The 27,354-nt window shown below is 42.7% G+C and overlaps 1 protein-coding gene across 5 annotated transcripts in view; it reads left to right on the top strand.

Moving 5' to 3' along the window:
- Positions 1–27,354, top strand: part of COL7A1 (collagen type VII alpha 1 chain) — a 260,266-nt gene that overhangs the window by 216,839 nt on the left and 16,073 nt on the right. For all 5 annotated transcript variants that reach the window (XM_030206399.1, XM_030206395.1, XM_030206397.1 and 2 more), the window contains 11 exons: positions 961–996; positions 1,085–1,165; positions 5,279–5,332; positions 6,845–6,898; positions 6,984–7,046; positions 7,204–7,266; positions 15,546–15,662; positions 16,398–16,475; positions 17,137–17,190; positions 20,139–20,187; positions 26,985–26,993. In XM_030206399.1, the coding sequence (XP_030062259.1) occupies positions 961–996; positions 1,085–1,165; positions 5,279–5,332; positions 6,845–6,898; positions 6,984–7,046; positions 7,204–7,266; positions 15,546–15,662; positions 16,398–16,475; positions 17,137–17,190; positions 20,139–20,187; positions 26,985–26,993 (658 nt within the window). The remainder of the gene's footprint in view (positions 1–960; positions 997–1,084; positions 1,166–5,278; positions 5,333–6,844; positions 6,899–6,983; positions 7,047–7,203; positions 7,267–15,545; positions 15,663–16,397; positions 16,476–17,136; positions 17,191–20,138; positions 20,188–26,984; positions 26,994–27,354) is intronic.

Here is a 27,354-nt window from a genome sequence, read left to right as displayed (position 1 = left end):
GAGATTGCAGGCTGAGTTTAGCTGGGTGATATTAGGTACTTGGGGGGCCAGTTCAAGGAAGGGGCTGGCTCAAGAGCAGCCCTGTTATTCTCCCTCATCTTAAGTGTCTCCTTCCATTATTATCTCTTTTAGAAAATGTATCCTTCCCGGGGTAGATTGTGACCCAAAAATCAGCCCAGGCAAGAGGATCCTGTCTCTCACCCCTTCTGTCCTGCCCCCCCCCCAACACATACACCCCTAACCTTGATGCTGCAGCCTGTACTGCATGAGGCTCTGCCTGCTATCACTGCAAGCCCCACCTCAACTTATGTAAACAAATTCCAGCAGCAGTAAGTCCCTTCCAAGTCCGCCCTCTTAAAGAGACAGGAGATCATGAGCTGGCAGCAATTCCTGTATTGCTGGCATGGAAACACCTTCCCCTTTAAGAGGGCATACTCATCGGGACAAACTGTTTACATCAGTAGCCCATGAAGTGGAGGGATTATGTTTGTTCAAAATTTTCTGTACCACCCTTCATCCCAATATCAGAGCAGTTTACAAAATATTATAATGAAGTCATAAACAGAGGAGGAATAGAAGAGAAGAAAGACAGAGTGAAGAAAAGCAAAATTGGACCATCACCACTGGCTCATGTGGTAGAGCTCAAAAGCCAAAGTAAAATATATAAGCCGTAATGCGAGCTGTATCTGTGAGAGCTTTCCTACCCAAGGTATTTAGGGAAAGAGTCCCAAAGTAGTGGAGATGGTATGCCGAGCTGCATCTACATTCCACCCCAATCCTCCCCCACTTTCCAAACCTCAAATTGGAAAGTAAATTTCAAGTAGTTCTGTCAACTTCATACCTACACAAATTCCAATATTTAGCAAATGTTTTCCAAGGTGTAAAAATTGTAAAAAAAAAAAAAAAACAACAACAACATGCATAAGTAAAGTAAATGCAAACATTTATGCTTTTTACTAGGGTGAGGTTGGACAGCCTGGGATACCCGGAGAACAAGTAAGGACTCTTCCCAAGTCAGTAATTCACCTGCTTCTATATGGTGCTACAGCCATAAAAGGTCACTTTCTTTTGCTTTCTTTCCCAGGGTTCACCAGGCAAAGATGGAATTCCAGGCAACCAAGGGGAGAAGGGAAACTTTGGGCCAGTAGGAATGCGAGGCCCTAAGGTTGGAAACTTCTGCTTTCTTTATATCTGAATCCTCATTGCTGGATGAATAAAATCTTGTGATGCCAGCAAGCATTTTTTTTTTTTTTTAGTCAAGATCTTGGTGGTTGTTATCAAAATATTTTGTGCAAAAGGATAATCTTCCAATGTTTTGGAAATACCGATATGAACAAAGGCTGCATCCTCTAGTCCAAAATGTCAAAATGTGGTAGACTGGGCTGGGTTTAAGCTTTTCACATTAGTAGTTTGAGCACTAGAATGGTTAGTATCACTGGCGTAGCCAAGGATGGGCTTGGGTGGGCCCAGGCCCACATACTTTGGGTTCAGGCCCACCCAATAGCAGCATACCTATGATGTGGCTGGCAGGGATCCCCAAGCCCCACCATCCGAAAACTCCCAACAAGTGTCCCTCCTGCATACCTTGTAAGTAGCAGATCTTCGCCTGCAGTGAGCAGTGACATACATACTGCTCGCACTGGCCCCACAACCTTCCCTCTGATGTATTTCTGCCTAGGCAGAAACAGGAAGTTGCATCAGAGGGAAGGGTGTGGGGCCGACATGAGCAGTGTGTATTAGTTGCTGCTCGCTGCTGGTGAAAATCTGCTATTTAAAAGGTATACGGGAGAGGGGGGATGTTTGAGAGACCATATGGCATGCAGGCGAGAGAAGGAGAGACCAAATCACCTGTGGGATGGGGTGAGGTTCTTCTGCCCACCCATCTTGGGCCTAGGCCTACCCAAAATTGGGTGTCTGGCTACGCCCCTGGTTAGTATGTTTTGTGGCCTAGAGGTTGAGGAGCTCTTTTGGGGGGAATCTTGAGGGTACTTGTGGGCATAACCCCATAGGTGCGGTATTGGTCATCGGTTTTTCTTTTTGTTATTCTTTAACTTGTATTATTATTTGTGGACTTTGTGTTGGGGTTACAGGTCAGCCGACCCACAATATGTTGCTCCTTCTTAGCTTACTTGACCTCTCATCAGCAATTATTCTCTGCACCAATACTTTTTCCCTGTCTGTGTGCTGGTCTCTGCTCCTTCTGTACTTTTAGGGGCCCCTTTTACTAAGCCACATAAGCATGTACACGCGCCAAAATTGAGTTACCACCCGGCTACCACATGGCTCTTGCGGTCATTTCATTTTTGGCGCGCATCCGATAAATAATTTTTATTTTCGGGCGCACACCCGCTACGCACACCAAGTGGCATTTGATTACGCCTAGGTCATTACCGCGCAAGTCTCAGACCCAAAATGGATGTGCGCCAATTTTGATTTTACCACACGTCCATTTTCAGCAAAAACTTTAAAAAGGTGTTTTTTTGCAGGCGCACTGAAAAATGGATCTGCATGCGCCCAAAACACGCGCCTACACTACCGCAGGCCATTTTTCGGCGCACCTTAGTAAAAGGACCCCTTAGTTATATGACAATGCTGCCTCCTCTGCATTGATGGCTTTATCACACTGAATTATCAACTCTGTTATATGAACTTTGCTTGTCTATTGAATCTGAATTGATCTGCTTCACATTCTGGATACTATATAAGTTACATGTTAAGTGAGGCATGGATTGTCTTACAATGACTCCTTTCCTTCCCAAATCTCCTTCTTTCATCGCTTTAAATTCTTGATGCAAATGATTATTGATCATAGCCCTTCAAAGGTTATTTGGAATAGGTATCATCAGAACAGCATTATAATTTACAGAACATTGTTACCAGCTAGGAGTAGGGAGATTGATAATAGGCAGTGGTGTGCTGGTAAATGTTTAACAGGCTCTCTCCCCGGTCACCCTCTGCACCCCCCCCCCCCAAATTGCAGAGCTGGCTATAGCCAGGGAGAGAGCCTGGGGGGGGGGGGCAATGCATTTCTCCAGGAAAAAAAATTAAATGATCCCAGGTTCCAATCTAATTCATGTTTAATGTGCGATAAAATGCCATAAATAAGTAAATAAATATAAACTTTTAATGTTGAGCACCTGGTTCTCAAAGTGAACATATTCCAAACACTATAATGAAAATAAAATGATTTTTTTTTCTACCTTTGTTGTCTGGTGACTGTTTTTCTGATAATGCTGGCCCAGTATCCGATTCTGCTGCTATCTGTCCTCTTAACTCCGTTTCCAGGGCTTCCTTTCCATTTTTCTTTCCTTTCCTCCTTTCTTCTTCATTTCTGGTCCTCAGCTTCTGCCTATTTCCTTCATGTGCAGTTTTTCTCCTCTCTTCCTTTTCCCTCATCTCATCTCCTTCCTCACTCTTCCCTCCTCTCCATCCATGTGCAGCATTTCTTCTCTCTCCCCTCCTCTCCCCTGCCCTTCATCCACCCATGTCCAGCAACCCTTCTCTCCCCCTGCCCTGCATGCACCAGTACCCAGTGACCCTCCTTTCCCCTGCCCTCCATCCACCCATGTCCAGCAGTGACCCTCCTCTCCCCTCCATCCACCCATGCCCAGCGACTCCCTTCTCTCCCCTGCCACCCCTCCCCAGTTGTTCACCGGCAACTTCTCCTCCCTCCCTCCGGATCCGTCCCTCACCAACCTGACTCTTCTAATTCTTCGGTGCAGGCAGTCTTGCCTGCCCGCTACCAGCGTTGACTCTCCCCTGCCGGTTCGCGCTTCAAAATGGCCGCTGAGACTTCAGCAGAAGTATCGCAAGGCCGCCTCTGGAAGTCTCGGTGGCCATTTTTAAAGCGCAAACCGGCAGGGGAGAGTCAGCGCTGGTAGCGGGCAGGCAAGACTGCCTGCCCCGAAGAATTAGAAGTCAGGTCGGTGATGTGAGGGACCGGATCGGGAGGGAGGAGAGCCGGCTCGCACTAGGGAACAACCGGCTTGCAAGTCGGTACAAAATTTAACAACTGGCTCTTGCGAGCCGGCTCCAGCACACCACTGATAATAGGTTACAATTATGACAAGGCCATCAGTGGTAAGATACAGCTCTGCCATGGTCTGAGGTTGGGGTACTAAAAGGAATGTATTTTGCTGGTTGTCCTAGGGTTGCCAGCTGGCCAGTTTTCCAAAGGCTAGGCCAGCTACTAGCAGATCCCTCAAACCAGCAATAAAAAAAGCCATTTATTGTCCCTGACATCATGGCTCTCTCTCTCCCCCTCCGAAGTCCAGCCAGTGTCCCCCTCCCCCCCTTACCTCCACTTGCCTGAGTGTCTCTCTCTCTCTCCTCCCCCCCATCCCCTAGGTCCTCCAAACTTGCTTTGATTGCATCCCCCAGGTCCTCCAAATTTGCTTTGATTGCCAGTTGCAGCAATTAAGGTGGACAGCCTCTGGATTGCACTGGGGCCTTCCCTCTATGGTGTCCCACCTCCTCTGAAGCAACTTCCTGTTTCCATGCAGGAAATGTGCATCTCTGATATCTTGCATTTCAGTTTCTGTTTCTCTAGTATTACTGTCTATAAAAGTCTGACTTCTTGAGATTTACAATTTTTTGTCTTCATATCTCTATTATTGATCTGTGGTCCCTTGTTTCAGATTTGCTGAAGATCTGTCTGTGTTTTGCACATACAGTATTCTGCTATCATGTAGTTTCTGTGTAGAGATCTGTTTGTTCTCACTAGATGGTGTATTGGTGTTTTAGGGCCCAGTGTAATGTTTACAGTGCTGCCTTTTCACGGAAAAGGTAGTTGCGCTTTGAGTTCTGGGAGTTAGTATTGTTATGATATGGTAATGTTCTGAGTGTGTTTTTGCACAGGTTCTGTGCATAGTGTTTTCCTGGGGAGGGACTGCGTGTTGGCCTTACTGAGGGGACATTAAAACTTTAATATAATTTTAGTTTGTCATAACATCAGACAGGATTTGTGAGATAATCATAGAACGTAGGTACGTGTGATTTTTTTTCTTCTGAGATAGCAACCCTAGTGTGAACTGTTGGTTATAGAGGGATGGGGTGGGGCAGGAAAAGGGTGTAACAGTGGGTGTTGGAGGGGACTTGGGGTGAGACAAGGGAGAGGCATGGAGAGGAGCATGTGTTGGATTTTTCTCTGTCAAAAAGTTGGCAACCCTAATTCATCCTTCTTTTGTTAGAAAGCTTTATTACACTTAGGTGATTAAGGAAGGAAGCTTGGGTATGTTTTTAATGTTTTGTAGACTGAGGATGTGATCTTGTATTTCAGGGTGAAAGAGGTATGAAAGGCAACTGTGGGCTAGATGGTGAAAAAGGAGATAAGGTAAGAGAATGAAAGATGGAGCGAGACATTTCTAAATCTGAGCTGTAAAACTCAGGGAAAACCTATTAATATAAATTGTATTTTCAGCAATCTTAAATGCATAAGTTGGATGATCTGAAAAAAAATGCAGATAAAGATAAATAGATAGCGTATCCATTTAACTTTACCCACTACTACTACTTATCATTTCTAAAGCGCTACTAGATGTACGCAGCACTGTACACTGGACATAAAGAGACAGTCACGCTCGACAGAGCTTACAGACTAATTAGGACAGACAAACAGGACAAATAAGAGATAAGGGAATTACTAAGGTGGGGATGACAAAATAAGGGTACTGAACAAGTGAGTAAGAGTTAGGAGTTAAAAGCAGCATCAAAAAGGTGGGTTTTTAGCTTAGATTTGAAGACAGCCACAGATAGAGTGTGACCTACCGGCTCAGGTACCCCTGCTACTTCTGCATTCAGCATTGAAGGCATTTCGTCCTGCCCCAGACTGCCCTGAATCCTGCAATTTACCAATTGCAATTTCTCTCTTTGCTTGTAGAATATAGATGACCCTACAGTATACAAATCAGAAAGGGTTTGGGAAAGACTGTTTTTATAGGGTTTGACACCAGGGGTGGACTAACAGTGGTCAGTGCCCCCCAGGTAGTAAAGGCCATTGCTGCCCCTCTTCCCACACACTAGAGACCCCTGAGCCAAAGTGGGTCCTATCTTGAAGGGCCCTGGTGGTCTAATGGGTTCTTTGGGTGCAGGAAAGATCCCCACTCTTTCCTGCCTGCTGTTGCTACTGTGCCCAGCGCCACTGTGTTTTCAAAAGGCTGCCAAAACTTCCCATGGTGGTCTTGAATTTCAGGCAGACGTTTTTGCTGCAGCAGTGGCATTCCTAGGCTGGCTTACACCCGGGGCGGATCGCCGATGCGCACCCCCCCCCCCCCCCCGGGTGCATTTTTACCTGCTGGGGGGGTGCCACGCGCCTGTCGGCTCCGAGTCCACTCGTTCCCTGCTGCTCCCTATGCCCCGGAACAGGAAGTAACCTGTTCCGTGTAGAGGGAGCAGCAGGGAGGGAACGAGTGGACTCGGAGCCAACAGGCGCACGGTGCCCCCACCGCCCCCCCCTTGGTACGCCACTGTGCTGCAGTAGGATGTTTTTAGGGTTATTTGGAAAAATGTTGGGGGATCCATCTTTTTCTGGACACCATGTAGAATTGCCCTGTAAAAGATATAACAATCATCCTTTAAAGGTTACTGAAGGGAATCCTAGAGATCTGTGTCATACTCAAAACTACAGTGGCAATGTATGTTTCATGTCTTTCAATGGACAGCTGTAACAAGACCTTTTGTCACAAATGTGCCCCAGTAAAGAGTTATGTGTGCCGTACATAGCTGATGGTCAGCAATCTACGTGAAAATATTCTGTGAACATGATTTACAAATCTCAAGAGCTTCTTTTATCTGTATGTCTAAGTGGTGGGCTGTCAACATTACTTTTCATGTCTCTTCACTCTAGGGAGATCCAGGCAGTAATGGACGAATGGGAATGCCAGGGAGAAAGGGAGACCCGGTAAAGAAACACCTCATGCACACCTAATATCATCTGAAAACCTTTGGAAGAATCATCATTAACAGCTGCTGTATCTATTTCTTAGGGAGAACCAGGGATTCCTGGATCTTCAGGGATTCCTGGAAAAGAAGGTATCATTGGACCCAAGGTAAGGTTTATATCCATATAAATTCTGTAGAGATTCTATAGAAAAACAGAGCTCCCATAGCCATATTCGTTCTGGAGAAACCTGGAGTCTTTGCTGGTTGTGATAAAACCATTTGAACCCTTCTGAAGTTCTCTCTTTCTTCAATTTCGTCTTACAGGGTGACAGAGGTTTTGATGGTCAGCAGGGCTCCAAAGGTGATCAGGGAGAAAAAGGGGATCGGGTAAGTTCTTTCCATGGGTTGAGTTGATGATTTATCAACAGTTAGATAACTACTGTCAAGAATTTCATGCCAAAGGAAGGCTCAAACTTCTTTGCTGTGGGATATTAAAACTGCTGGGCACTGGCTGACAGGGACTGGAGAACTCATACCTATTTTGATGTGTCAGGTCAATAACATTACATTATGCAGAGCTTATAGCCTGCAGATACCAATATAGTTCACTGCGGGTTACATAATCATTGATAACTGAATCATTTGTTCAAATAAACTTACAAAAAAATTATATAGTTAACTAAAAAGTCATTTTCCATTGACTATAACAAATGTATGAAATAGGAAAGTCAAATATCTTTCTGAAATCTAGATAATTTCTGTTTGTTCTAACTCCAAATGGTTAGGAGTTTCATAGAGAGATAACCTGATAAGAAAAGGAAGAGGACAAAAAGTTTTTAGGCTTAACCTTTTTCACAGAAGGATAACATCATTGATCGTGCAGATAACCAGATTTATGGCCTAATATCAGGTTGTCCAAATCAATCATATAAGGTGGGACCTCTCCATATAAAGTTTAAAAAACCATAACCCCTAATCTGAGTTGGACCCTAACTTCAACTGGGAGCCAATGTAATTCCATCATGAAGGGAGTCACGGAATCAAGTCTGCCTAATGAGTAAATCAATCGGATTGCAGTGTTTTGGACTCCCTGTAAATGCTTTATAGAAGCTTTTGTACACCCAGAGAAGACTGCATTACAGTAATCCATTCTAGACAGGATAAGAGCTTGTACTAGAAGCCTAAATGCTGATTAGTCAAAATACTTTTTGATAGTGCAAAGCTTTTTGAGTAGATAAAAAGATTTCTTGCTCACTGATTTTATATAGATTTTCATAGTAAGAGCACTATCAACTTCTACCCAAGAATTTTAGAAGTCTTGAAAGAAAGTTGATCCACACCAACAATCAAGACTATTGTTTTTCTTAATTGTGTTTTATTTTATTGTCTTCCTGGGAAATGGGTGGAATGTAGAAACTCTTTTTAAGAATTTATTGCAAAACAAATAGTGCACAATGATTGTGTTATTTATTGGGGATATAAATCTGCATCTTGATGATTTAGAACCTAAAGCAAGAGATTTCCTTACATTTTTAAGTAGAGGAGTGTGGTAGCCGTGTTAGTCCACTCTTAAGGTTATCAATAGAAATCAAACAAAATAAAACATGGAAAAGAAAATAAGATGATACCTTTTTTATTGGACATAACTTAATACATTTCTTGATTAGCTTTCGAAGGTTGCCCTTCTTCGTCAGATCGGAAATAAGCAAATGTGCTAGCTGACAGTGTATATAAGTGAAAACATTCAAACATTACTATGACAGTCTGAGAGGGTAGGAGGATGGGGGTGGGTAGGAGGTATGCATGGGGACATCAAAGCATATCATTGATATTCTAACAGGATGGGTGTGGATAGGTGAGGGGTGGGGTGATCAACAGAGACATACAGCTTTATGGTTTATAATGGGCTAGGAACCCCAGATCCTTGTTAAGTCCTTTCTGTTGGGTGTTAAAATATTCAATCATTCTGACTTCAAAGTGTTGGATTATTTGTAGTAAATAATTAGCAGATTTTAGTACACACAGCTTCAGCTTTAGAAATGTTAATTTCTTTCTTCATCTCTCTCTCATTCACCCCTGAATAATTCACTGCTGAGTCACTTTAAAGTTGAAGTAACAAAACATCTGTTTACTCACAGTTTGTAGTTAGATTATAATCAGACAGGCTTATATATACATATTACTATACATTTGTCTTATCAGCTCCTTCCATGTGCTTAGATGGTAATGGATGCTCACACCACCATAGATCCTCTCAGGTTAGGAGAGATCATGAGCTCCATGTGCTCCATGTGCTGTGTCTGCTGCATCTAACCCCCACAGGAAGTTGCATAGCTGTGTGACCTCTCTAAGTAATTCACATCAGAGGTCACAGAGTAATCACAGAGAAATAATAGGTGACAGGCAATGCATGTAAAATACAATTACATTCCAACAAACCCCTTCTCATGCATAACTGTCATGCAATTATTTATTCATACAAAGTCCAAGCTTTATACGCAGATTCACAAAATGTTCTCTGGGTAACGGTTTGGTCATGATGTCAGCTGTCATCTCACTGGTGTGACAATAGTGTAGACTGATGACCCCTTCTTTCGCCAACTCTCGCACGTTGTGGTATTTCGTTGCGATGTGCTTGGTGCGTGACTGAACCTTGTCATTCTGTGACAGTCGGATGCAGCTCTGATTATCTTCCATTATCTGGATTGGTCTCTTTTCAGCTATTCCAAAATCCAGCAAAAGTTTTTCAATCCACATCAGTTCTCTGCACGCTTCCGATACGGCCACATATTCAGCTTCTGTAGAAGACAGACTCACAATACTTTGTTTATGACTGGCCCATGAAATTTGTACATTTCCATACATAAACACATATCCACTTGTGGATTTATAATCAGAATGATCCCCTGCCCAATCTGAATCACAGTAACATATTAGTTTTGGATTACTATTGGCTGAAATCTTTAATTTACAATCAATGGTACCCTTTAAATACCTTACCATCCTTTTAACTGCAGTCCAATCTGATTTGGTAGGTGAGCTGACCCTTCTGCTCAAAATTCCTACTGCATTTGCTATATCAGCCCTGTATGTGGTAGCTAGATATAAAAGCTTACCTATGGCTGATCTATATTGGATGTTATCTGGTAAAGGTTCTCTTACTGTTTCATCCTTCAGAAAATCAGTGATCATGGGAGTGCTTACAACTTGGGCATCTTGCATACCTAAACTTTCAATAAGCTCATTTATTTTCTGCTTCTGGCTTAGAAGATAAGAACCATCATTTTGTTTCTCAATTTCTATACCAAGATAGTATGACACATTTCCAAGTTCTTTTATCTCAACATTGTGGTTTAAACACTTTACAATGTCCTTGTACTCTTGCTCACTTTTGCTTGCAATGAGCAGATCATCAACAAAAGCTAAAATGTATGCATATTGTCCATTTGTGCACCTAGTGTACAAGCATTTATCTGCTTCACCTTGCTTAAATCCTAAATTTGTCAATATTTCATGCAATTTATCATTCCAACATTTTGCACTTTGCTTTAATCCATAAAGACCTTTGTTTAATTTACACACTAGCTGTCTTTGTTTTGTATTTATGAAACCTGTTGGCTGTTCCATGTACAAGTCTTCAGTTATATCTCCGTGAAGAAACGCTGTTTTCACATCAATGTGTTTGACTTGCATGCCTTTTGAGACTGCAATGCTCAGAAGTGTTCTTATTGTCGTGTGTTTCACTACAGGTGCAAACACTTCATCAAAATCTTCTCCATATTTTTGAAGATATCCCTTTGCCACTAATCTGGCTTTATACCTTTCCACTTTTCCTTGTGCATTCCTTTTTAACTTGAATACCCATTTGCATCCTATAGCTTTCTTGCCAGGAGGTAATTTTGTAAGAATCCAAGTATTATTTTTATCCAATGCATCAATTTCTTCTTGTGCAGCTTTATGCCATTCAGCAGCTTCTTCTGCTGGCATTTTCTCAATCTCATCCCATGTTAAGGGCTCTTGAGCTTCTGCTGACTTTGTTAGGTAAGACAGTCTTAGGGGTGGAACACCTTTGTTTTCCCTGGATGAGCGTCTGACAACAGGTTGGTCTGACCTTTCCGCATCCTCTAAATCTGAGAGTCCTTCTCCAATTGATTCCCCTTCTCCAACTGTACTGTCTTCTTCAATGATCCTTTCTGTGTCTGCTTCCTCTGTCTGTTCCTCGTTAGATACAGGTGAGTTGCTTTCAGACATCTGCCTTGGTATGGCATTTATATACACTGGCATGTCTATTATGGTTCTAGTTTCATATTCTGGATGATAAGGCTCATCTGGGATAATCCAGCCTTTATCAACCCTTTTGTTTTCATCAAAATATGTAACATGTCTTATGCCAACAATGCCAGTTTTCAGATTCAAAATTCTATATCCTTTGTGTCCTGGAGCATAGCCAACTAAAATGCCCCTTTCTGTTGTGGAATCCAGCTTATGCCTTCTTTGCTTTGGTACATGAGCATATGCTGTACTTCCAAATGTTCTTATGTGTGACAGGTTTGGCTTCCTACCATGCCATGTCTCATGTGGTGTGCGCTCAGCGCCATTAGTTGGCATTCTGTTTTGAAGGTACACTGCTGTGAGAATGGCTTCCCCCCATAGTCTTTTAGGGAGATTGCTATCTGACAGCATACATCTGGTCATTTCCACAAGTGACCTAAATTTTCTCTCTGCAACAGAATTTTGCTCTGGTGTATAAGCTACTGTTGTGATATGTTGAATGCCTTCTTGTTCTAGAAATGTGCGCATGCTTTGTGAAGTGAACTCACCACCATTGTCGGTCTGAAGAACCTTTGGTTTTCTTTCAAATTTATTGCTCACCATGGCTACGTATTTCTTCAGCATGTCTGTGACTTGACTTTTTTCTTTCAGCAAATAGGCCACACAATATCTAGAGAAATCATCCAAGAATATTAGCACAAATCTGTTATTTCCCAATGATGGGATATTAAACGGTCCACATAAGTCACTGTGTATTAAGTCCAGCACTTTATTACTCCTATTTCCTGTGTATGCAGGAAATGAGGGTCTTACACCTCTTTGAGTAACACAGTCTATGCATTTCTCCATTTTACCAGCATCTGCACTTATCTGAATGCCGGTGGCCAGTTGCTTACTGTAAAGATCCTGGATCACCTTAGAATCACGATGTCCCAGGCGGCGGTGCCAGATTTCCAGACTACATTTACCATCATTCTTCCTTACTTGCGCCATATGTGAGGCTTCACCTGAAATGTTCAGCTTATAAACATCATTATGCATAAAAGCTTCAGCATACACTTCATCATTTTTAGAGATTGTGCACTTACTGTTTTCAAAATGAATCGCAAATCCCTTCTTATCTAATGTAGATACACTAAGCATATTGCAAACTGCTTGGGGAATATACAAGACATCACTTACAGGAATTTCTTTAACTTCATTAGACACTTTGCATTTTAAGAATCCAATACCTTTTGCTTGGATCTTAGCAGTCCCTGCGTTTGCAGTTTTAAGAATACCTTCCTCTGGACACATTTCCTGAAAGAAATTCTTACAATTGGTTAAATGGCATGTGCTCCCTGAATCCAAAATCCAAGTACTTTCATTTGAATTATTATTTACCATAGTCAAAGATTTTTCTGCCATTAGAAAGCCCTTGTGTTTATCTTTGTCCTTCATACATTTCCTGGTTTGAAAATTCTTTAGTTCCATTGGCTTAGGTGAGCTAGAGGGAGTGTTTTGTGTTTCCTTACACCATTTAGATACATGTCCCTCCTTTCCACATGAGTAGCAAATCAGCTTGCCCTTGGGTGGAGTTTTCCCATAGCTCCGCCTTCCTCTGTTCTTTGCCAAGAAATTTGTTTCATTTCTCTCTGACTGACTTTGAGAACACATCTCCTCAGAATCATTTATTATGCATTCCTGCCTTAGTTTTGATGTTGCCTGTTCAAAAGATTGCCCTTCAATGGCCTCATTTACAGACCTAAAAACATCAAACTTCTTTGATAGTGAGGTAAAAAGAAATGCTCTTTTCAATGCATCACACATGGGAATTCCAGAAAGTTCTAGCTTTTGAAATGAAGACATAAGATGCATAATGTGATCATTACATTTACTTTTATCCCTTAATTTGGTTTCATTCAACTCTGCCAACCAAATTGGTTGCTGCTTTGCATATGTAGTTGCATACATAGTTCTCAGTTTATATAAAATGTCCTTTGGTGTATCTTTTCCCTCCACTAATATGGCTTGTTTCTCTGAGAGAGCTTCCAAAAGCATGCACTTCACATAATAGTTTGCATTGTCCCATTCAGCCATATTTTCAGCTGTTCTGTCTTGGTCTAAGCATATATTTAATCCTTTTGCTCGAAGGAGACATATGAATCTTAATTCCCACTGCCGATAATTAAACTCAGTTAATCTAGGCACCTTGAGAGAATAGAACAATGGTGAATTTCTTCCCTCAGCCATTTTCTTAGCCTTCTGTCTGCTGTGTGGGGGGAGAGAGAGAGACAGACTGAATCTTTCCTTTAAAACTTAAGAGAAAAATGTGGCCTTTTTTTCTGCCTGGTAATATTTCTCTTCTTTTTCAATTCCTGGACCCTGGGCCCGTAACCCTTTTGTTGGATTATTTGTAGTAAATAATTAGCAGATTTTAGTACACACAGCTTCAGCTTTAGAAATGTTAATTTCTTTCTTCATCTCTCTCTCATTCACCCCTGAATAATTCACTGCTGAGTCACTTTAAAGTTGAAGTAACAAAACATCTGTTTACTCACAGTTTGTAGTTAGATTATAATCAGACAGGCTTATATATACATATTACTATACATTTGTCTTATCAGCTCCTTCCATGTGCTTAGATGGTAATGGATGCTCACACCACCATAGATCCTCTCAGGTTAGGAGAGATCATGAGCTCCATGTGCTCCATGTGCTGTGTCTGCTGCATCTAACCCCCACAGGAAGTTGCATAGCTGTGTGACCTCTCTAAGTAATTCACATCAGAGGTCACAGAGTAATCACAGAGAAATAATAGGTGACAGGCAATGCATGTAAAATACAATTACATTCCAACACAAAGGTCTTATGTTCTTGTATGGTTTTAAAGTTACCTTTCAGGATTCTCACTGTGAAGTCACTGGTACAGTGTCCTGGTCCTGTAAAATGCTGACCAACAGGCGTGGGAGCCCTACTGGCACCAGTATTGTTCATGTGATGTCTATGTAAATTGAATCTTGTCTTAAGCATCTGGCCTGTTTCTCCAAAATAGCATCCTTCGTTACATTTTTTATACTGAATGATATATACCACATTGGAAGATGAGCAAGTGAAAGATCCCTTTATGTTGAATATCTTTCCTTTGTGGATGACTGTGGGGTCCTGTGAAATATTTTGGCATAGTTTGCAACTGGATAAATTACAGGGAAGTGTGCCCTTCTGTTCCTTTTCAGTCTGTGATGGAAGTTTACTTCTGATTAGCTTGTGTTTTAAGTTGGGTGGCTGTCGGAAGGGAATATCTCTTTCAGTAATTCATCCTCCTGGAGTATAGGTTGGAGATCTCTTATGATTTTCCTCAGTTTTTCCAGCTCTGGATTGTATGTCACTACAAGGGAGATTCTGTCTGTGGATTTTTTCTCCTTGTACTGTAGCAGATTCTCCCTGGGTGTTTTGAGAGAGGAGGCAATATTCTTAGAGATTATTTTGGGGTTGTAGCCTTTCTGTTTGAAGGATGCAGTCAGGCTTTTAAGGTGTCTGTCTCTGTCCCCTGGGTCAGAGCAGATACAGTGGTATGTTGTGGCTTGGCTGTAAATGATAGATCTTTTTGTATGTGAAGGATGGAAGCTGGAGTTGTGGAGGTAGCTGCATCTGTCTGTGGGTTTCTTGTATATAGATGTTTGTATACAGCCATCACTGATTGAGACCGTGGTGTCCAAAAAATTTACTTTTTCTGGGGAGTAGTCAATTTTGAATCTTATTGTAGGATGGTATGTATTGAAGGCAGAATAAAATTGTTTCAGAGTTTATTCACCCTCCGTCCAAATCATAAAAGTGTCATTCATGCCTATGTTTACTAAACGGCGCTATGGGTGCATTAGCGTTTTTAACACATGTAAATGGATTACGCATGTTAAACACTAATGCGCCCACAGAAATGTATAGGCGCATTAGCATTTAACACACCTTAAATTTACAGGCGCGTTAAAAATGCTAATGCACCTTAGTGTACATACTCCTCAATGTGCAATCCAAAAATTAAACGGGTGCAAAAAAAAAAAAAAATATATATATATATATATATATATATATATATATATAGTCTTCAACACATTGACATCATGCAATTTAAATCACAGTAAGTGAGGACTTATCTTAAAGTGATTGTATCTCATAAGGTGGTTGCTCAGTCCCAGGATGGTGACAAAAGAGAAAATATTGAATACTAGTGCCTGCCACTCAACAGTTTTAATACAAAAAGGACACAAGTTAATTAAAAAAACTGTTGTCAGACAGAACAATGCACCACTGTAGTCTTATTCATTCAGTGAAGTAAGATAACCATTGTACCTTAATGTATTACATTTCACGGGGGTCTATCAAGTATTTAATAAAATATATCACTTCTTCCTCAGGGTGCTGCAGGTGCTATTGGACCTCAGGGTCCAAGAGGAATAGATGGAGCAGCAGGACCTCCTGGTTCTCCTGGCCCAGTTGGCCCCAAGGGCCCAGAAGGAATTCAGGGACAAAAAGTAAGACCCCTAGCTTCATCCTGACATTTTCTTTTTATTCATCACCAGACCAGTGATAGGGAAAGGGCACAGTGACTAGAAAGAAAGTAAAGTTTTTTGCTTTTATTCTTACTATAGACTTTGTTTCTCACATAGTACCAGGTACATGACATATTCTTGGGCCTTTCTAATCACATTGAGGCCTATATTTAAAAAGTTTGTCCTGGTAACTTCAGGAATGACTTGGACAAATCTTATGTTTACAGACCAACCAAAATTGCTTTTTTTTCAGTTTCAGCCGAAACAAAAACTGCCACCGAAACTGTCCGAAAGCTTTCGGCCGAAACTGCTGAACGGCTTAAATATGGGAGGGGCAAGAGGCATGGTTAAAGTTTGACCAGTCACTGATGTTCAGTACTATCCAGTTTAAGTTGTCCAGTTAAGTCTGGTCAGGAAACTATCTATCCTAAAGTTAACTGGCTATGTTACTGGTTAACTTTAACCAAATAAATTCACTGTCAGGGATTCACTTTCTAGTGAAAGATAAGATAGTGTTTTATACGATCCTATTTATGGGGTTATCCTAGCCAGTTAAGTGCTGACTTCACCACCCAAAATAGCCAGTTCAGTCTTAGGCCTTAATCAGGCATTTTCAGCATCACTGAAGCCCTGCGTTATAGTTGTGTAGGTGCTCCTGAAACATGATCTAAGATTAAAATCTGATATTAATTCTCTTCTGCATCTTTCCCAAAACAGGGTGAACGGGGTCCTGCAGGTGAGAGCATTCCAGGACCTAGAGGAAGCCCAGGAAGTCCTGGAGATCAAGGAGAGCAGGTTGGGAGAAATATTTTCAGTTTTGTTTTTTTTTAAACTTATTAGCAGGCTGCCTGTTTACTTTCACAAAGGGGGTCTAGATAAGGTTGAGATGATATGCAGCAGATTTCTGAGCTCTGCAGAATGAAATTTCCAACCGGGAAAAGGAATAATTCCAGTACTGATATTGTTAGACTATAGGAAAGCTTATAACAACCCCTGCAGAGATATGGAGAATCAAAGTTACCTTTGTAGTCTGGAGGAGATCCAGATGCAAAGCTGATGAAGAAAGTGAAAGAGGAGATGTAGAAATGACCACCAGATTCAAAGCTGTAATGAGAGAGAAGATCCTCAAGAACCAACAAATGCAAACAGACCAGGAAAGTGTCCCAAGTTGGACTCCACCCACCTAATTACAAAGAATTTTCAAATACAGCTTAATCTAGTTTCTGTACATATGACACTTTCTGAACTCCAGAAAGAGGCTGCCTTTTGCATAAAGCAACTATTAAAACAAGCACAAACAGCAAATCTGAGAGATCGAGATCATTTCCAACGTATCCTGACATGGGGTGAGGTTCATTCCTGGCATGGGATGCGCAAGGCTAACCTGTTTGGAGGCATCTTCATGTGGGGAATTCTACTCCTTTTCACAAAGCCATTTTGTTTTTTTATTTTTCAGGGAAATCAAGGACTAGATGGTTCGAAAGGAGAAAAGGGAGCACCTGGAATGACGGTGAGGGATAGATCCTATTAGCTACTGCATTGCTTCAATAGACAGTGAGGTGTGAAGCAAAATTTCACCCAAAGCATTATGGTAGCACCATGCAAATCACTTGCTTTGATTTTGCTGCTAATCCGACCAGCACCTGTGGAACAAGTGCTCAAACGATTGATTGATGTGCATAAGTTCAGCCTGTTGCACAGTTTTATTTCATTAATTGTGCAGTATTTTTAATTTAGAAAGTGCAGACATGAAGAGAAAAGTGTGCAAGTGGCTGAGAAATCCACAGCTCAGTCCCCGACTGAATTCCTATTTCTTACAGACCTCAAAGCTAATTTGGGGCCCTTTTACAAAGCAGTGCTAAAAAATGACCCTTACAAGGGTCTTTCCCGTTCAGCAATAAAATGGCCAATTTTGATATTTTTGTATTAATGGCCATGTGCTAATGTTACTATTAGCACATGACCATTAAGAAAGATTATAAATCAAAATGCCCAGCTTCTATAACTTTCATTTATTCCTTAAAGATGCAATTTTTTTAAATAGCAATATTGGCTCTATCAGATGCACATGACTCCACTTCTGTGGCTCAATCTTTCAATCCAAATGCGATTTAGAGTGGGCATGTATTCGTCATTGATCCAGTATCTTTTGCTATAGAATTTTTTCTCTTCGTGGTGAAAAGAAGATGGTGTTTGATCAGAGACAGACCTTGACACAGCTTATAGTGAAACATGGATTCATGTTGGCGTGAGAAGTCTCCTTTGCTATAATGTGTCTTGTCTTATGGAAGACTTAATAATGAGAACTAAAGAAGAAGAAGCTTTTTTAAGCCAAGTATTTTGTTTTGTGAAAAATAGTCAATTTTTGATTAAAAAAAAAAGCAATATATAAAAAGGAGAAAAAAATCTATAGCAAAAGATACTGGATCAATGAAGAATACATGCCCACTCTAAATCGTATTTGGCTTGAAAGATTGAGCCATAGAAGTGGAGTCATGCGCATCTGATAGATCCAATATTGCTATTAAAAAATTGCATCTTTAAGGAATAAATGAAAGTTATAGGAGCTGGGCGTTTTGTTCATATTTATATGTATTGCCGCCTCCTCCTCCTCTGATGAAAGTGATTGGTATGTTGATATTAAGAAAGATTAGCACATGAGCCCTTACTGCTACTCATTTTGTAGGCAGTAAGAGCTTATGGTGCTAATCACATGCTAATTAGTTAGCACGTGGCAATGTAGCTGTGACTATTTGCAGACACGCTCCTTCCGCAGTAAAATTAAAAATGATTGTTAGCTGGTTCTGAAAACATTTTTTTAAAAGACAGATTTAATTTATTGTGGAGCCAAGATTATTGTATTTCCAGATGTGGCTAGAGCCACTCAACTTAGACGACAGCATGGGCGTAGTTTGGGAGGGATGAGGGGGACAGTGCCCCCCCAAACAAGCTGCCACCCCATCCTCCAATCCCCGAGCCACCGGCAGCCTCTGCTAGAAAGCAGCATGCACACTGCTTTAGACCTACCCCCGGAAGCCTTTCTTTCTCCTTCAACTTCCTGTTCCCGTGCAGGAAGCTGTGGGAGAGAGAAGGGCCTTCGGAGCAGGTCTAAAGCAGCGTGCGTGCTTCTTTCGCTGAGGCTGCCGGTGGCTTGGGGATTGGAGGACGAGGTGGCACCTCGTTTGACGGGAGAGGGTGATACCGGGCACCACTGGAGGACTCTGGGGGGGGCAGCGGCAGGAGAGAGACATGCCCCACTCTTTTCCCTCCCAAATGAAATTGTCAAACTACGCCCATGGACAAAAGGCATTGTTAGCTCAAAAGTCTAGGGTGTTGGCTATAGGCATTTCTTTTGGAAATACCCCTGTAAGTGTCTTCTTATCTTCAAGGGTACTGAATATATATTTTGGGATTCACTACAACTTAGCAGTTTGTTAAGGGACACGAAGGCAGTTCTGTGGGTTAGAGATGTTTAATCATAGTATATATGCGCTATATGTAATAGTTTTTGCTGACGATTGCTTTGTTGATTCTTTGTTATTTAAGGTGACTTTTTTTCTCTAAGGGCCCTGTTTACTAAGCCATGCTGAAGGTATGCAAACTTTTTAGCGTATGTTAAAAATTAGTGCATGCTAACGCTAGAAAAACCCATAGAAATATAATGGGTGCCTCCATTGTTAGCGTGTGCTAAAAGGTTAGCGCGCCTAGAGCACGGCATAGTAAACGGGGCCCTAAATGTGAGTAGTTGGATTTCTGTGGATGAAACATTTGTTTCATTTTTTAATTTTCTTTTTGTTATTTCTTGTAATTCCAATTCACATGTTCTTTTGATGGATATGTAAAATGTTTAAACTCAAATATTAAAAGAAAAAAAAAAGATTTTTAGCACATGGTGGGCATTTGCTAACCCGGACATTACCCCAGGAAGCCTAATCACACCCTGCGGTAAGCTAGAACTTAATGTAGCTTGGTAAAAAGACCCTTTAGGAACCTGATTTTTTTTTTTTTTTTTTTTGCAAATGGGCTTTCACATGAAAAATGCAGAGATACATCCCCAAAATACACAAAACTGCAAACTTGTTTATGTGCACAAAGCCCCATGTAAGTAGGTTTTGGTTTTTACAAGCAGTAAACATTTTATATTTAGTCCATTACAGCAAAAATGTATTTAAATTCAAAATGAATGAGCAGCTTATTCATTTTCAACTTAGCTGTAATGGATATGAATAAAAGGCTTCACATTTTAAAAAAAAGACATTTTTGTTGGCTGCCCATAGCTGATTTTTTTTTTTGTCTGTTTGCTACAGAAGAAACTTTCCCATGAAGAAACCAGTAAGCCACCATTAATCAGCCTCATTGTTCCTTTTTATCCATTGGTTCATTTGCTAATCATCCTGCAGCTCTACTGTCAATAGTGTGGGATTTTAAAAAGCTTTTTCAAGTTTCTCTCTTTTGCAGGAAGAGGAGATTCGTGGGTTTGTCAAACAGGAGATGAGTCAGCACTGCGGTGAGTATGAAATCTAGAATAATTCAATGCGGTGTCTGATTATAGCTCTGTAAATCCTTTTTTTTTTTAATTTTCAAATTTTTCATTATACAATATTCAATCAATCTTGAATATTACACGATACATGCAATAATTCCATCTTTAATTACAAAATCATACTTCTAAGAAACAAATAACAGCTATCGACCACAAATGAGTGTAATTGACCCAAGAGGAAAAATATATATAATTATAAGCTAATATAACAAAGCTCAATCAATTATACTTATCCAAAGATTGCATCATATTCAGAATGACCTATTCCAGGCTGCTATACAGTGTTACATTCGGGTCTAAATTCTCACAATCACACCCTCTTTGCTTTTCAAAAAATCCTCCAATTGATTGGGTTCAAAAAACTGAAATTGCTTTGTTTGATATAGAATCCTGCAAACATAAGGGTACTTCAGTTGAAAATTTGCACCAAGTGCTACTACCCTTAAACGCTGTAACAAAAATAACTTATGTCTCTAGAGAAGATTCTAGGAACTCAGTCAGATTCATTCCACCTGGAGGATTTAAATTATCTGGTACTTTACCAGTACTCTGCAAATAATATGCTCTTGTAATGGGGGTGGCAATGAGCTATCAGACATTCCCAGAACTTCCACTAGATATTTCTTAACCATCTGTACTGGAGTAATAAGTGGCGATTTAGGAAAGTTTATAATACGCAGGTTAAGTCTCTTCGATTGATTCTCCAAATACTCCAAGCGCTTAGAGGCAAAACACCTCTCCTTAATCAAAGATTGTTCCACAAGTTCCATTTTTGCAAATTTTTCAGACAGGGTTTTTACCTCCGTAGCTTGGTAATCATTAATTTGTAATTGTTTTAATGCAGTCTCGGCTATAACCTTGATAATTTCAGTATTCTTTGATATCAAAGTTTGTAAGGCAGAGAGAGTGGAAGAATTCAGTTCCCAAAGTGACTCTAATGTCACTACAGCAGGTTTTTCTTTCCCCTCAAAAACCAGTTGAGGTGCTCTAGCAGTTTGTTCCAGGATACTCACAATTGTAGTAGAAACTACAGGAGCAGAACTACCCTCTGGTATATTCAAGCTGGCAGCATTTGTTCCGGCTTCGTGTAGGTTCCCTCCCTGAATGCTCTCTTCTCCCATCGGGGTTAGAACAACAGGACTCGTCACGAAGCACTCCCTTCCTGGTTGAGGGGGCGCTGCACGTAGAACAGGGCTCAGGGAAGCCCCGTTAACACTGTCGGCCAGCTCTGATACGCTGGCTTCAGCAGCAGGAGTAGATGTCACATCTGAACCGCAGGCAATTCCAAACCACTCGAGCGTCGACTGTTGGAGCGGGGGTTTGTTTCCAGGGAGAGAGGGAATCTCCCTGACCTTCCCCCATCTCTTACCCATCCCAAACGGCAGGTAGGGCTCTCTTTCCAGTGTCTGCTAGAGCTAGATCGTAACGCGTCCGCTGACGCCAATCAAACCGCGGCCATCTTGGATCATCTGTAAATCCTTGTTATTACCGCCTTGTGTAAGTCATACAAACTACACATTCTGACTTTACTATGTTGGTAAACACACAAAAAAAGGGTCCAGCAAAAAGGTCAGACAGTCCTTCACTACTGGAAAATACATTACAGCTCCCTGGCTACAATATCCATACGTGACAGGATTCCACTTTTGCCCTGTCCTGGACCCCTGCCAACACAATCAGGCGACTACGCATATTTAAAGAAACAGTGGGTCTGTTACTTCACAGTTTCTTCTTTTAGGGGACCTTTAACAAAATGATGGTAGGGCTATCGCATGTGTAGTTCACGCCAAATTGACACTACTGCCCGGGTAGTGCTCCAACCTGGCAATAATTTCTAAGTTGGTGGACGCTGTTTCCCGTGGTTGAAAATATTTTTCTACTTTCTACTGTAGGGGGTGTCCCTGGTGGTAATTGGCAGTACGGACACATTGGCGCTCACTGCATGAGTAGCGTTCGTGTAGCGCATGAGCCCTTACCACTAGGTCAATAGATGGCGGTAAGGGCCCAGGCAGTAAATAGTCACACGCTACCTTTAATTCTAGCGCATGGCCATGTACTTCCCTCATTGAAAAAAAGCCTTTTTTCCCCAACCGTGATAAAAAATGGCCCAGCGCTCGCCAAAAACACAAGGCCACACTACCACAGGCTGCTTTTTACCATGGCTTAGTAAAAAGATCCCTAAGAAAACAGCATTCCTAAATGTACAGCCAGTGTTTATTTGCAGGCTGGCATAAAAGTACATAAACCACCTAAAACTCTCTTTAATACTGTAACTTAGTGGTTCCCAAACCTGGTCCTGGAGGTTCCCCAGCCAGTCAGGTTTTCAGGATATTCAAAATGAATATTCACGCGAGAGATTTGCATGCACTGCCTCCACTACATGAAGATCTCTCTCATGAATATTAATTGTGGATATCCTGAAAAGCTGGCTGGCTGGGGTGAGAAACCACTGCTGTAACCTGACACTTCAGGCTCTGCAGGCTTCCTTCAGTGCTTCTAAACTTACCCTGATCTTCCTCTGACCAGGCACATCTATAAACTGGCACCCTAGAGGTGCAGATCACTCGCACATGTTAAAGGCACCATTCTATAATGTAACATGTAAATTCCATACTGCCAGGTATTTAAAACCATTTAACCGACTATCAGCAATATTCAGCGGGAGATAGCCAGTTGTATCGTGTGATAGAACTGGCTATCCATCGCAACATTGGCTAACTTTGGTGGCCAAATTAGACCGCTAAAATAGCTGGAATATCTTTGGCTGGTTTAAACTTAACTGGCCCAGCATTGAGTATCTGGGGAAGGGGAATGGGACTTATATACTGCCTTTCTGTGGTTTTTCCAACTACATTCAAAGCAGTTTACATATTATATACAGGTACTTATTTTGTACCAGGGGCAATGGAGGGTTAAGTGACTTGCCCAGAGTCACAAGGAGCTGCAGTGGGAATTGAACTCAGTTCTACTACTACTACTACTACTTAACATTTCTAGAGCGCTACTAGGGTTACGCAGCGCTGTACAAAATAAACAAAGAAGGACGGTCCCTGCTCAAAGGAGCTTACAATCTAAAGAACGAAATGTCAAGTTGGGCAGTCTAGATTTCCTGGGTAGAGGTGTAGAGGTTAGGTGCCGAAGGCGACATTGAAGAGGTGGGCTTTAAGCAGAGATTTGAAGATGGGCAGGGAGGGGGCCTGGCGTATGGGCTCGGGGAGTTTGTTCCATGCGTGGGGTGAGGCGAGGCAGAAAGGGTGGAGCCTGGAGTTGGCAGTGGTGGAGAAGGGTACTGAAAGGAGGGATTTGTTTTGAGAGCGGAGGTTACGGGTAGGAACGTAAGGGGAGATGAGGGTTGAGAGGTAAGGAGGGGCTGCAGATCGAGTACATTTGTAGGTTAGTAGCAGAAGCTTGAATTGAATGCGGTACCTGATCGGAAGCCAATGAAGTGACTTGAGGAGAGGGGTGATATGAGTGTATCGGTTCAGGTGGAAGATAAGACGTGCAGCAGAGTTCTGAACGGACTGAAGGGGGAATAGGTGGCTAAGTGGGAGACCAGTGAGGAGTAGGTTGCAGTAGTCAAGGCGAGAGGTAACGAGAGAGTGGATGAGAGTTTGGGTGGTGTGCTCAGAGAGGAACGGGCGGATTTTGCTAATGTTATAGAGGAAGAAGCGACAGGTCTTGGCTGTCTGCTGGATATGCGCAGAGAAGGAGAGGGAGGAGTCGAAGATGACACCGAGGTTGCGGGCAGATGAGACGGGGACGATGAGGGTGTTATCAACCGAAATAGAGAGAGGAGGTAGAGGAGAAGTGGGATTGGGTGGGAAGACAAGAAGTTCGGTCTTGGCCATGTTCAGTTTCAGGTGGCGGTTGGACATCCAGGCAGCAATGTCGGATAAGCAGGCCGATACTTTGGCCTGGGTTTCCGCAGTGATGTCAGGTGTAGAGAGATAAAGCTGGGTGTCATCAGCATAAAGATGATACTGGAAGCCATGAGACGAGATCAGGGAGCCCAGGGAAGAGGTGTACATAGAGAAAAGAAGGGGTCCAAGGACAGAACCCTGGGGGACTCCAACAGAGAGTGGGATAGGGGTGGAGGAAGAACCATGAGAGTGTACTCTGAAGGTACGATGGGAGAGATAAGAGGAGAACCAGGAGAGGACAGAGCCCTGGAACCCAAAAGAGGACAGTGTGTCAAGAAGTAAGTTGTGATTTACAGTGTCAAAAGCAGCGGATAGGTCAAGGAGAATGAGGATGGAGTAATGACCTTTGGATTTGGCGAGGAACAGGTCATTACAGACTTTGGATAATGCTGTTTCTGTTGAGTGAAGTGGGCGAAAGCCAGATTGAAGCGGATCGAGGATGGTATGAGAGGCGAGAAAATCAAGGCAACGGCTGTGAACGGCTCGTTCAAGTATTTTGGAGATGAAGGGTAGGAGGGAGATGGGGCGATAGTTGGAGGGACAGGTAGGGTCAAGTGAAGGTTTTTTGAGGAGAGGTGTGACAACAGCATGCTTGAAGGTGTCAGGGACAGTTGCAGTGGAGAGAAAGAGGTTGAGGATATGACAGATGGGAGGGGTGATAGTAGGAGAGATGGTGATAAGTAAGTTGGTGGGGATGGGGTCTGAGGAACAGGTGGTGCATTTCGAGGAGGAGAGAAGATGGGCGGTTTCCTCTTCGGTGATATCAGGAAAAGAGGAGAAGGCCTGGGTTGATTGGTTGAGGGAGTGGGTGATAGGATGAAGAGGAGGAGAAGGTTTAGTGGTGAATTCGAGGTTGATCTTCTGGACCTTGTCGCGGAAGTAGTCAGCCAGTGATTGAGGAGAGAGTGAGGGGTGGGTGGGAGCGGAGGGCACTTTGAGGAGGGAGTTGAGGGTGGCGAAGAGACGACGAGGGTTAGAGCTGAGGGAATTAGTCAAATGAGTGTAGTAGTCCTGTTTGGCGAGGAATAGGGAGGACTGGAAGGAGGACAGCATGAATTTGTAGTGAATGAAGTCAGTGTGGGTGCGAGATTTCCTCCTTAGGCGTTCAGCCGATCGGGCCACTGCACTAACCACTAGGCTACTCCTCCACTCATTCCACCAATAAGAGCCAACCTCATCAGTGATGTCACAATGGCTTGATTGCCTGATACTTGGCTCACTTCTGATATTGTGATGTCATAAGGGAAAGGGGGAAAGGGAAATGGGACTTGATATACCGTCTTTCTGAGGTTTTTGCAACTACATTCAAAGCGGTTTGCATATATTCAGGTACTTATTTTGTACCAGGGGCAATGGAGGGTTAAGTGACTTGCCCAGAGTCACAAGGAGTTGCAGTGGGAATCGAACCCAGTTCCCCAGGATCAAAGTCCACTGCACTAACCACTAGGCTACTCCTCCACTCCTCAGTGCTGACTACGATCTGAATATTGGCCCCATAGCGTCTAAGTGCAAGGGAATCATACATATTGGCGGAACATGGGCGAGCGATGAGCAAGACTCCCAGTTACGCGCATAGTTTATAGAACACTGTAATTACATGCATCACTTGGCACACTTAGGCTCACCAACTTATGACATGGCGTAACCGAGTGCGCCTAAACCTGGGCGCTCCAATGCCAACTCACGTCAGTATTTTATAATGAAATCTTGGCACCAAAAGGCCATTATAGTAGTGGCATTAAGGGGTCCTTTTACTAAGCTGTGGTAAAAGGGGGCCTGAGCTAGCGTCAGTGCGTGTTTTTGACATGCGCCAAGGCCCCCTTTTACCGCAGCGGGTAAAAGACTGTCTTTTTCCTGAAAAGAAATGGCCATGTGGTAAGGGAACTACTTACTGCACGGTCATTTCAGGGGGGGGGAAGCACTTACCGCCACCCACTGAGGAGGCAGTAAGGGCTCCTGTGCTAACTGGGCAGCAGTTACCGCTGGGTAAGCTACAAAAATAGAAAATATTTTTGTAGTGCCAGAAATGGAGCCCGCTGGGGGTGGGAACTGCCACCAGGCTCCTGTGGTAACCCAGTGGGGGTTCCGGATTGGCATGCACCATTTATTGAATGCACCCCTAGGTTTGTACGTGGGAATCCCCATTTATGTACTGCCTGTGCTCCTCCTCAGTTCACCCCCCCCTGCTTTCCAGATATGCACTATATGAGAGAACATGCTGGGCTGCAAATACTAAATGGCTCCAGGTATTACCAGGACTAAGCAAACCTCACAGACGTGTGTACAGTCAACAGTCAGGAGTGAGGAAGAAAAAAAAAAGAGAAAACCAAAGCTTATCCAATGAATCAGGGCTTTATTGCCTCAAAAGTGATGTAAGCCAAGCTACAAAGGGAAAAGTGGAGACTTGCTGTAAACTTGAAGCCTTGAGAATGGCTGGACCAGTTCTCCATCATCCCTCTTTTGAGGAAAGAGGATAAAAGACAGATGATAAGGCTCCTGACGATCCGAAACACGGCTTTCATCACTTTTGAGGCTTTCCAGGTATTACCAGCCCAGGTCAACGCTATGCATTGATATCATTCCCTGGCTGAGTCTCCTCCATTGAAAGAAATAACTTGACCCACTGTGAAGCAGCAAGAGTTTCAGTGATATTCTACTAATCAGTGCTAATGAAGAGCTTTGATTTTGGATGTTTGGACTGTATCTGATTGTAGGGTCTCAGTAACTTAGGCTTAATACCCTGGGGAATAATGCAATGCCAATACTGTATGAAAGTCTGTGCATCCAATGTTTACATAGCTGATAATGATTGTCTTTCTGTTCTTTTTCTTCTCTTTGCAGCTTGCGGAGGTCAGTCCCTTTCTTTTGAATCCCACATTTTTCTATAATACGATATCCTTCTTGAAAGACAACATGTCTCAGTGTGTTATGCAAAGCAACACCATGGACGTATTGCTGAGATTATTGGTGTCCAGCAGGGCCGCCGAGAGACTGGGCCGGGCGCCCCCGGGGCCCCGCCTCTGCTGCCCTTGCCGCTCCCCCTCCCCACCCCCCGAGGTCACCACCGCTCCGCCCCCATGATCGCCGCAGCCACTGCTCCCCCCCCCCCATGTCTGCCACCGGGTCGGGCCCCCTGCATTGAAATCGCAGTCTCACCTCCATGAAAGCAGCACTGCAGGCAGCAGAACGCCTCCCTTAGGCCCTCCTTCCC

Source organism: Microcaecilia unicolor, chromosome 6 (assembly GCF_901765095.1).
Source record: "Microcaecilia unicolor chromosome 6, aMicUni1.1, whole genome shotgun sequence".
Classification (NCBI taxonomy): domain Eukaryota; kingdom Metazoa; phylum Chordata; class Amphibia; order Gymnophiona; family Siphonopidae; genus Microcaecilia; species Microcaecilia unicolor.
The sequence above is the reverse complement of the archived record's forward strand: the minus strand, read 5'-3'. Positions and strand labels throughout refer to the sequence as shown.